This window comes from Sinocyclocheilus grahami, unplaced genomic scaffold, assembly GCF_001515645.1.
Source record: "Sinocyclocheilus grahami isolate Dianchi unplaced genomic scaffold, SAMN03320097.WGS_v1.1 scaffold662.1, whole genome shotgun sequence".
NCBI lineage: Eukaryota > Metazoa > Chordata > Actinopteri > Cypriniformes > Cyprinidae > Sinocyclocheilus > Sinocyclocheilus grahami.
Window position 1 is genome coordinate 537,618 of NW_015505841.1, and position 10,922 is coordinate 548,539.

General features: G+C 37.6%; 1 protein-coding gene and 1 long non-coding RNA gene across 2 annotated transcripts in view; one reads left to right on the top strand and one right to left on the bottom strand.

The window, feature by feature from the left end:
* pappaa (pregnancy-associated plasma protein A, pappalysin 1a) overlaps window positions 1–2,375 on the top strand; it is a 129,311-nt gene extending 126,936 nt beyond the window's left edge. Inside the window, exon 23 of the mRNA XM_016242556.1 lies at window positions 1,839–2,375. Within this exon, the coding sequence (XP_016098042.1) occupies window positions 1,839–1,943 (105 nt within the window). The 3' untranslated portion in view covers window positions 1,944–2,375. The remainder of the gene's footprint in view (window positions 1–1,838) is intronic.
* LOC107558865 (uncharacterized) overlaps window positions 1–10,503 on the bottom strand; it is a 14,039-nt gene extending 3,536 nt beyond the window's left edge. Inside the window, exons 1-2 of the long non-coding RNA XR_001605533.1 lie at window positions 10,354–10,503; window positions 9,896–9,898 (exon numbers count right to left, since the gene is read on the bottom strand). This is a non-coding gene — a long non-coding RNA (uncharacterized lncRNA). The remainder of the gene's footprint in view (window positions 1–9,895; window positions 9,899–10,353) is intronic.
* Between the last annotated feature and the right edge of the window lie 419 nt (window positions 10,504–10,922).

Sequence of the window (10,922 nt, forward strand, 5' to 3'; positions counted from 1 at the left end):
AGGTAGCCAGTGCAGAGACTGTAAAATTGGGGTAATATGATCATATTTTCTTGACCTGGTAAGGACTCTAGCCGCTGCATTTTGGACTATCTGTAGCTTGTTTATTGAAGATGCAGGACAACCAGCTAGCAGTGCATTACAATAGTCCAGTCTAGAGGTCATGAATGCATGAACTAGCTTTTCTGCATCAGAAACAGGTAACATGTTTCGTAGCCTGGCAATGTTTCTAAGATGGAAGAATGCTGTTTTTGTAAGATGGGAAATATGATTTTCAAAAGACATGTTGCTATCTAATATAACACCCAGATTTTTTACTGTAGAGGAAGTAATAGTACATCCTTCTAGTTGCAAATTGTAATCCACGAGATTCGTTGTACTGTCTTTTGGTCCAATAAGTAATATCTCTGTTTTATCCGAATTTAATAGGAGAAAAGTATTGGTCATCCAATCTTTTACATTTTTAACACACTCTGTTAGCTTAGATAATTTAGAAGTTTAATCTGGTCTTGTTGAGATATATAGTTGAATATCATCAGCATAACAGACTCGCTATCGTTTCATAAAAATGCAAACAGCACCATTTTCCAGTTGTCGACTGTAGTGATGATGACCACAGTGTAATTAAATATTATTGCAATATTAGTTTCAGTGTTTATCTTCTAGCCAGGGAAATTGTTTTGTACACTGTGGTGGACTGTTTTTTTTTAATTGAAGAAGGTTTAAGATAATTTGTATAATAGCAGTACTCCACGTACCTTACTGCAATTATCGTTACTCTAATTATGAGTATAATCACATTAACTTAATCACAGTATTCTGGTTTACATGAGTTTAATTGCCTGCTCGCATTATGAACATGAATAATGTCTGCAGTGTTCAAGGGAATCAACCTGCTAATGTCTCTGCAGCCCGATTTCATACTGAAGTGCCTCCACTTTGGCCTTGACTCAAACCCTCATCTGTTTTTAGGTACAAAAAGGCAGGATATTACTTCATAATCGATGCTATGAATTAGAAAGTCCACTTTGTTGTGCATATAAATTTGCATATGAATTCACGCCATGAACAAATCAGTCTGTTCAGTCGCTGAGGCTAAGACAAATGGTTCCGTGAATGCGCAAATGTGAACTGCACATATGGTCCTAGTTTTGAGCGACTGGAGATGCATTTTATCCTGAAAAGCAGCTGAGGCCTGTCCCGAGGGAGGCCGCTATGCAGCAGCTGGTGTCAGTGATGTTCTGCCAGCATTCAGTTGTGACGTGAAGTGCCAAACAACATTCAAATTATATTTTCAATCCCTCCATGGAGCTCATCAATTTTTCAAGTCAGTGCCAAGTCCAGACGTCTTGACCAATGATGCAAGCTGTCATTACACTCTTAAAAATAAAGGATGTTTGTTGGCATCAATATTTCCAAAGCCTTTAATATCCAGGAACCTTTCCAACCCACAAATAGTGGAAAAAAGTTCTTCAGATTAAAATGTTCTTCAAATGAAGAAAAAATAACATTGTTCTATTAGGAGATGTTCATTGGACGGTTCTTTGAGGAACTAAAAATTTTTGTTTTATGAAACGGGTGTTTAGAGAGCCGATATCCTGCAGAGTTTAGCTACAACCAGCTCCAACACACTTGCCTGGAAGATTCTAGTAAGTCTGAAGGCCTTAATTAGCTGATTCATGTGTTTTTAATTAGGGTTGAAGCTGAACTCTGCAAGTCAGTGGCCTTCAAGAAACTGGACACCTCTGTTTCAATGGCATCACTGTGAAAACCTACTCTGGGTCTCTACTCTGAACCTTTTGGTTTGTATGTTTTAACATGTGTTTCTTTTCTCCTTCAAGGTGATTCCGTTCCCCATGTCTTGTGACATCCGAAGAGAGTGCGCTTGTCGGGACCTCAACGCCTTGGAGAACCGAAAGGGAGAGCACTTGCACTCACTTGGTTAACACGCTCCACCAACCCAGTGCACAGACTGGGACAGGATGAGATCTTCTTCCCAGAAATGCTGCTGCTTCACAGTTGTACCTCTCCTCTTATAGCTGTTCATCATTTCCAAGTCCGAGTCTACCTGCTATCTCTTACACCACATTTGGAAAAGGATCCCAATGTCAAGACCCCACAAAGGACCAAAGCTGGTTTGTGTATAGGCCGGGATACACCAAGCCGACTTCAAAGAACTAGCGGCGACGGAAGCCGACTGTGTTGTCGCCTCATGTCAGCAGCATCGGACCAAAAAGCTGCGCTCGAACACACCAATAATTTGAATATCAGTAACATTGATAATTTTTGTGTATTAGATTGATTGGGAAAGATGACGTAACATTTAAACAGCCTTCTATCTGTACCGCCTTCATTTACGTGCTAGTTTTCATCACTTTCGCTTTAATTCTCGGGCACTGACTCGTTCGCTAAACTGAACGTCCAATCAGAGCTCTCACTCATGCCGACGGCCCCGACGCCGATTCAACATGTTGAATCAGGCAAACTGTCGCCGACGTGAGCCTGACGAGAGCCGACGAGTGGAACACACCAAACAAACTAGCCCGACTGTCGCTCGTCGTCGGCTTGGTGTCTCCCGGCCTTATGCCATTTGTAGATCTCTCACAACTCCTACAAAAAATTAAAGCAAGGCATCTCAAGGGAACCATACTGATTTGACCAAAGCCAGAAAAAGAAGAAACGCACTCTCGAAATCGTTTAGGGGACTTGATTTGTTTTAGTCATCCCAGGAAGGTGGTGCGTGGCGTTTCCGCCCTCACCTGTGTCCCTATAGAAGCAGACTGGGTCCCAAAACAAGGACCCTACGGGTGGCGGGAGAGTAATCACATGATTGTGGGTTGTTTTTAAAGACTAATCAGTGATTATTTGAATGTTCCTGAAACGATGCAAATCTATCAAACATAAATGCGCAATGGGGAAGAGCTGCAGGTCTCGTCGCACACTATTTACATTCTTTTATGAAATAATTGCAATTTGAGGTTGATTTAAAATGCACACCGATAGATCTGTGCATAAATATGGTGAGAATGAATTGGTTTCTTTAGCATGGCTGCTGTTGTTGCTGCTACGATTGCTGCTAATTAGTCAGACAACAGACAACAGGAATATGCAGGCCATGATCTAGTGTGCCGTCAGTCTGCCTTAATACTTACCTCTGATCAATATAACCATCCATGACCGAAGACCTCCCATTAAAGCTCCGGGCCATTGCTGAATTGTAACTCGTCTGGTCCGAATGCAAAATAGACACAAATTCCTGAATGTAGAGGCCATTGTCATAAACCTTTTATTTAACTGAAATGCTTAGTTCACCTAAAATCTGAAGATTCTATAATTTACTCATTTTTTGTTGTCTGTATGAAATACTTAAAAAAAAAATCATAAAATATGCACCTCATTTCCATAAAATGACAGTTCAATTAAAAAAACAGTATTCCATACAAGTCTTCTGAAGCCATACAGGTCTTGTGTGATGAAGAGATTGAAAATAAAGTGAATATTCACTGAAAATCTTTCCATCTGCTGCAGATCTCGCATGTCATTCTCCACTCTCTGGTTTCAACACACATGAGATCCAATGACATCAAAGCGTAGTGTGACGTCCAAACGTGCCATATTTCAGTCTGACCGCAAGCATGGAAGGTATTTGTGAGCTCTGGAGGGGAACATTTTCAGCAACTAAAAACAGATTAACCTTTGGTCTGTTCCTCACACAAACCCATCAGCTTCAGAAGACTGCATGAGTACTATGGACTGCTGCTGAGGTACATCTGCGGTGCTTTGCATTATTAAATTGACCATGATTATGTAATATGAATGATGATGACAAATAGAAACTCTTACGCACTCTTTCAAATCTCAGTGAATCTGCTGCCAGTCAAAAATGTTTCAAAGGTAACTTACTGCACATGTGCCAACTTGTTAACCACTTGTATGTGTTTTTGCCAAAAAAAAGAAAAAGAAAGAAAGAAAAAAAGAAAACAATTTAGCTTAATGGTAATCGGAATTACTTTATATATGCAAAATCGTAATCAGATTTCAAAATCAGAGTGAAAAAGAGAGAAAAGGAAAATCACTTTAATGATTATTACTTTTTCCCCAAAAATGAAAATGTGCTGAAAATGTACTCACCCTCAGGCCATCCAAGATGTAGATGAGTTTGCTTCTTCATCAGATTTGAAGACATATTGCATTCCATAACTTGCTCAACAATTGACCCTCTGCAGTGAATGGGTGCCGTCAGAATGAGAGTCCAAACAGCTGATAAAAACATCACAACAATCCACAAGTAAACCACACCACTCCAGTCCATCAATTAACATTTGTGTAGTGAATAACAGCTCATTATCAGTATGTTTTTGACTTCAAACCATTGCTTTCATCTAAAATACAAAAACATACATGTCTTTGGTAAGAAAAAAAAAGTCATCAGCACGGGAGTGGACTGACAAAGTCCAAAACAGCTCTAAAATGTGGGTGGATTTTTCCATCACAACAGGTGATGGACTTTTCACTGGAGGAAGCATTATTATGGTTTATGGACTAATACAGGCAGTCAGTTATGGATTATGGACTATGTTTTAACCAGAAGCAATGGTAGGAAGTTTAAACGTCTTAATGGATTTGTTTAGTACAAACACGCAGCTTTTGGCTTCACAAGATGTTAATTGTTGGACTGTCATGTGGATTACTTGTGAATTATTGTGATTTTTTTTTTAGCTGTATGGACTTTCATTCTGATGGCACCCATTCACTGCAGAGTATCCATTGAGGATCAAGTGATGGAATGCTATATTTCTCAGAATCTGTTTTGATGAAGAAACAACCCCATCTACATGGCCTGAGGGGGAGTAAAATTTCAGCAAATTTTCATTCTTGGGAGAACTATTCCTTTAATGCTTTAAAAAATGAACTTAAGCAGCCTCTATATATGTTTAATGTATTTGTTATTTTGTGTAATATTTGGCTACCAACTGTGAACAACTTCTTCAAACAAACCTCTTCCCCTTATGGCCTTAAAATGTTTTAACTAGTTTTTCACTAATGTCTGCATCTCTAGGTTTGACTCTCTGTATCAGGTGTGTACTGAAGACTGTAATTGCAGCCCTACTCCAAAACACCTGCCTAAAGACCTTGACTAGCTGGTTCGGGTGTGTTTAATTAGGATTGTAGTTAAACTCTTTAGGAAGAGCTGAATTTAACCCCCTTGGTCTATCGTGATGTCCCCTTATATCGGCTGTTCGTTCAAAATGCCACAAGCCATAATACTGAAGCACATGGTAAATAAATAAGTATAATGTTACTGTGGTACTCACCTGCTGAAGAATTTGCCAGGTGCAAAATTTCACGCTTATGCAGATAAATTGAACAAAACATTTCTGATAAGGTTTGTCTTCTTCTCCTTGAAGTTATTAATTTAGTGCAATCGGGCCAAGGCTAAGGAAAATGGCTTCTTGAACATTGGCTGTTTTATTGGCATGGAAAACATGCATTAAAGATTATTTTGCCTGCTGTTTTAATAATGGGCATCATTTTGTGCAATTGTAGATATATGGTAGTTAAAGTGTAGTTACTATGACATTTATGATTAAGGGGGAAAAAAAGAAACAACATCTGGAAGAAAGTCAGACAACCATATTGTGTTTTTTTTATTTTTTTTTTAGTGTTGAGTCCTCATGTATGAGGCATAAAGACTTCATGACCAGATGCTGAAGTCAATATTTTCTTTTATTGTGCTTGTGGTGTTACGAGTGCAGTCATTTATATTTCTAAAGAAAATATCAAATTAAAAAAGGAAAAAAAAGTAATACATAATCTTATGTACCAGTAGTCAGTATTTGTATTAATGACCTCAGTTGCTGCGCTTTTTTCGGTAGCCAGTCGAACGAAAGTTAAAACTTCTAAAATCGCTGCTATTGTTAGGCAGGACAATTTGGGAGGGAATATGTGTTTGTGGTGAAATTAGTAATGTTTGATTTTCCTTTTACTGTATGATATTATCGTATGCCTCTGTGATTACTGATAATTATTGTGGTTCCACTTGCTTCACGTCTGGTTTTGTCGTAACGTGACATGTGGAAACATGTTAGTGGATTGATATGCCCTGTCTGAACAAACCTTTGGGATAATGGAAAACTGGCTTTAATATTTAAATATTTAAATGAAAATTAAGACTTTAAATGGGTCGTTATATGTATGTATGTTTGTTTGTTCGGATGTTATTATTATTATTTTTTAATTAGCCATTTTGTGAGTTAGATTGAAGTATGTATTATTATTATTATTGTTGTTGTTATGATGATGATGATGATGAAGATGATGATGAAGGAACTTCAACACCAAAAATAAAAAAAATAATAAAAAGGGCACGAGAGTACAATAATTCTAATAATAATAGTATTAATAATAATAATAATGTATAAACCTTTGATTTGCTATATATTCTTGGGAGAACAAGTGTATGAAGTTACTATTACCTTAAATCATGTAACTGTACTCGAGATAACATTAGTCAGCATTTATTGCCAAGATGGACAGCAAAACTGATCAGCAACCATGTCGCCAAGTTAACACAAACATCAAGTAACTTGCCACTTTCCTGACAGGTTTTGTGATTAGCAGGCCTGTCAGTCAATGCTTTTTTTTTCAGAAATGTACCGGCTAACTGCCTAATGTTTCCTTTTTTAATCACTCTTCTCAGACTTATTATATGTTTCTCCATCACTATGTGCAAATCAGCAATCCAATACACCAAACCAGTTCTGAGTGCACTTACGCCAAATACTCATCCTTTTTGCTTTATTTTAGACACCAGTAATCCCTCAAAGCATACAGATCTGAGAGTGTTTGTTGGCTTGTTAAATGAAGTTGCCATTGGGCTGTTTGACACACTACTGTAAGCACCATAGGATTTCTTGCTGTACCTCATGCCTGTAATGTTTGCTGCTTCCATCGTTCTGTATGTTAGTGATTTGCGTCTATTAGCAACATATAAAAGTGTACATAGTAGAACTATTTATTGAGAGTGTTATACTTTTGTAAGTTATATTTTTTATTGTTTATGTAAGTTATTTGTACAATGGTGTTAAATTTGATTATTGGGGCTCTTATATTATTTTTATTTTCTGTTTATTCTTTTATCCATTGCTTCAGTTGAAGAACAAATACAATACTTCAGAAAAAAAAAAAAAAAAAAAAAAAAAAATATATATATATATATATATATATATATGCCATTCAATGACAGAATGTCATTAAGTCACACCTCACAGTTTTCCATGCTATGGAAATACTGCCATTAATGCAGTTGAGACATGATTGTAACTAAATGTTATAATAATGTAATATATGTATGTAATTGTTTGTTAATACAGTGCATTTATTATATGGCAGTCCCCACGAGAGGAGAATGTGATCATGGTATATGTTGCAATAGGAGAAATCACAGTTTTAAAAATGAAATTCATAAACTTCTTCCCAGTTTGTACCAAACATTTTGAATGTCTTAAAACCCATGAAATTCAGAGCTCACATGCATCAGCATTGGACAGGTGAAGAAAACACATTGCTGTTTTTGGCCTGGCAATATGTTTGTCCAGGTGTCAAAATATGGACGGGCACAGCAAAATATCAGTGTTCAATGAGTCAGAGTTTCTTCCCTGGCTAGTGCTCACTATTGGGAGTCCTCAAAAGTCAAATTATATTTACTTGAAGTGTTGGACAGATGGTGGAAAAACTGTAAGAAGACAAACTAATGGAATTGTATCAAGAGCTTTATTACAGGTTAATATGAATGTCTTGACCGGTTGTAAATAGTGTTGTGAAAAGGTGTACCAGTAAAATGCCTTGTATATTTAAAGAGTTTCATTAAACACAAGGATACATTAATGAAAGTTATTTAAATTTGTGAAATCCACCATGGTCATCAGCATTACAGTTACATCAACATCAAGAGTTGGATTTCAAGTGTCCTTTAATTTGAGTCCGTGTTCTAAACTCTCTTGAAACGGACGTCTTTGTGCCTGCTATTAAAACCCATTTGTGTTTAGTGATGCTGGCCATGTCTGCTCTTCACGTTGCTAATAAATTCTAAGCAAAATTCTGACCTCTGCTTGATTCATACATATACAATATAGCTGTTTCCAGTTGAGGGGATTCCTCAAGTGAGGACAGAGTTGATGTCTTCTTTCCAGCAGAAATGTAGTTTTGAATTTATTCACTGTTGCAAATGGTCAGTCGATCTATCTGATCTCTCGATTCAAGAAATGTGATGCATGTTTTGGCACATGCCAAATTTCCTTACATATATTCTGTGACATACATGTGTTTTTTTGGTAACACTTTACAGTAAGGTTCCATTAATTTAACATTAGTTCATAATGCAATAGCTAACATGAAGTAACAATGATTTATTGTTTTACAGAATATATTCATCTAGGTTTATATTAATTTCTATGTATACTAATACATTTGTAACATTTACAGTGGTATAAATTAATATTATGAACCAACAAGAATTATCAATGAATAGCACTATATTTATAAATGAACATCATCTTAGATTAATAAACATTGTTGTATACCGTAATAATGTTAATAAATTGAATCTTGCCATTTTCTTTTGCATAGTTTTACTGTTGTTTGCATACTGTGGTGCTCTAGATTATAGCAAACATACCTGATGTATCAATTAGAAAAACAAAAAATGCTGAAAGAGTAAGGTTATCTCTCCATCATGTATTGTGTATAAATAAAGCACTGTTAACTGCTCAGGGGTATCGTCTACTTTTTGACCATTCCAACATTTTGGGTTTGGATTCAGTTTTTCTGGTGGATACTGAATTTAGATATAATAAATTCAGGTTTCATCAGGTTTTGTCTCTGACTAATGGAACGAAAGCAATCCAATGCACTCCCACATGCTTATGAGTATTTGTTCATTTAGCTTTTCTTTTTTTTCTTCATCCAAAATTACTTACAGGTGAAGTAATTGCTTGTAGGCAGACTGTAACATCAAGACAGCATCTGAACTGTATTTTCAAACAATTTTTAGTCCTACTGTCATTTGAATGTCATCTGTATATGGTTCCATCTCTCTGCAGGGCTAGTTGAAAGCCACATCAACTCCATGCTTATTAATGGTCCTCCTTTACTATAACAGACTCTTGTGTTCAGCCTGAACAATGATGTAACTACTATAGTACATGCACTGTTGGAGAAACTAACTGGTTAGTCCGGACTGTTTCCTGAAAATCATAGTGCATATGCACTACTTAGTGGACACAAGGAGACTATTTAATATATTTATTTAATATATCAGAACACAAAAAGTCCATATCAAGGACTATGTCAAAAAAGTTTGAAGCATTCAGTTGATCAGTAGGCCAATTTATAAACAGATGAAAATTACTTTTGCGGTCTTTGAGGAGCTACTCTAGCTTGAGCTTTAGGGAGCCAGAACTATCCCTGTGGCCACGGGGAAGGAGAGACCATCACACATTTTCCTCATCACTCTCATCTACCCTAGCGCAGGACTGTCCTACTCCTAGTTGGAATTTGCACACAGATTTATATCCCAGTCTTTAGGTTTCTTTCAGACAGGATGATGTTACATCTTTGGCAGCATTCTGACCACTTGGGAGATATATTCCCTCCAGCGCATCCTGGGTTTTCCTCCAGGGTCTCTTCCCAGTTGGACATGCCTGGAACACTTCCACATAATGGATTCCGGGAAACATCCTGACCAGATGCCTTCACCACCTAGCTCCTTTTGATGCAGAGAAGCAGTGACTCCAAGCCTCCTCTGGCTATCCACCTTTTAGGTCAATGTGATTTCACCAAGTACAACATGTTCCTGGATTAACATCCTTGTTGATTTGAGGGATAAGGGTGCATCTACACCCTTGTTATTCAGCTATCATTTACCTCTGATTTTAGGGTACGGTCAGCTTTAAGGATATGGTTAGGTCTATGTTTTTGGACCGTAATGGACAAAAACAAAATATGCTGATCCAGGAGCATGTTTTACTTAGTAACATAAATACTGAAAGTCCCTGAAGATCAGAATCTTCCACAAATAACTCTCAAACTAGGTACCCTCCATTCCTTTAACGCATCCTGAACTTATTTCTGAATAATATCCATGAATATCCAAGCCCTGCTTGGAGTACCACCCTAACATGGTGGAGGGTTTTAGTCAAGTCAAGTCAAGTCACCTTTATTTATATAGCGCTTTTAACAATACAGATTGTGACAAAGCAACTGAACAGCATTAATTAGGAAAATAGTGTCAATAATGCAAAATGACAGTGCCTCTGCGACCCTGGGATCTATGTTGCCCAGAGCTCCTAGTTGGACAGGGGTGTCCAAACTCTGTCCTGGAGGGCCACTCTCCTGTAGAGTTTAGCATCAACCCAAATTAAACACACCTGGACCAGCGAATCAAGGTCTTACTAGGCATGCTAGAAACCTCCAAGCAGGTGTATTGGGGCAAGCTGGAGCTAAACTCTGCAGGACAGTGGTCCTCCAGGACCAATCTGGACACCACTGTAGTAGGAGATCCCTAGGCAAATTTCTTAAAAGACTGAACTAAGCAGCGTGTCCCAACCCTGCTCCTAGAGGTACACCAAAAAGTACACATTTTGGATATCTCCCCAATCTGACCCATCTATTTCATGTTTTGGAGTCTCTACTAATGGGTTGATGAGTTGATTCAGGTGTGTTTGATAAGGAAACGTAAAAAAAAAAAGTGTATTGCTGCCATGCCTCCAGGAACAGAGTTGGGAAACACTCTACTAAAGGACTATCTAAGCGTTGTTCACTGAGAGCAGCCACACTCTGACGCTTTGAGCCTTAAACTGATTCCTCTAGTCTTACAATGTGATCGATTCCTTCAGATAAGGGCTAACCAGCCAATTACTAATCAA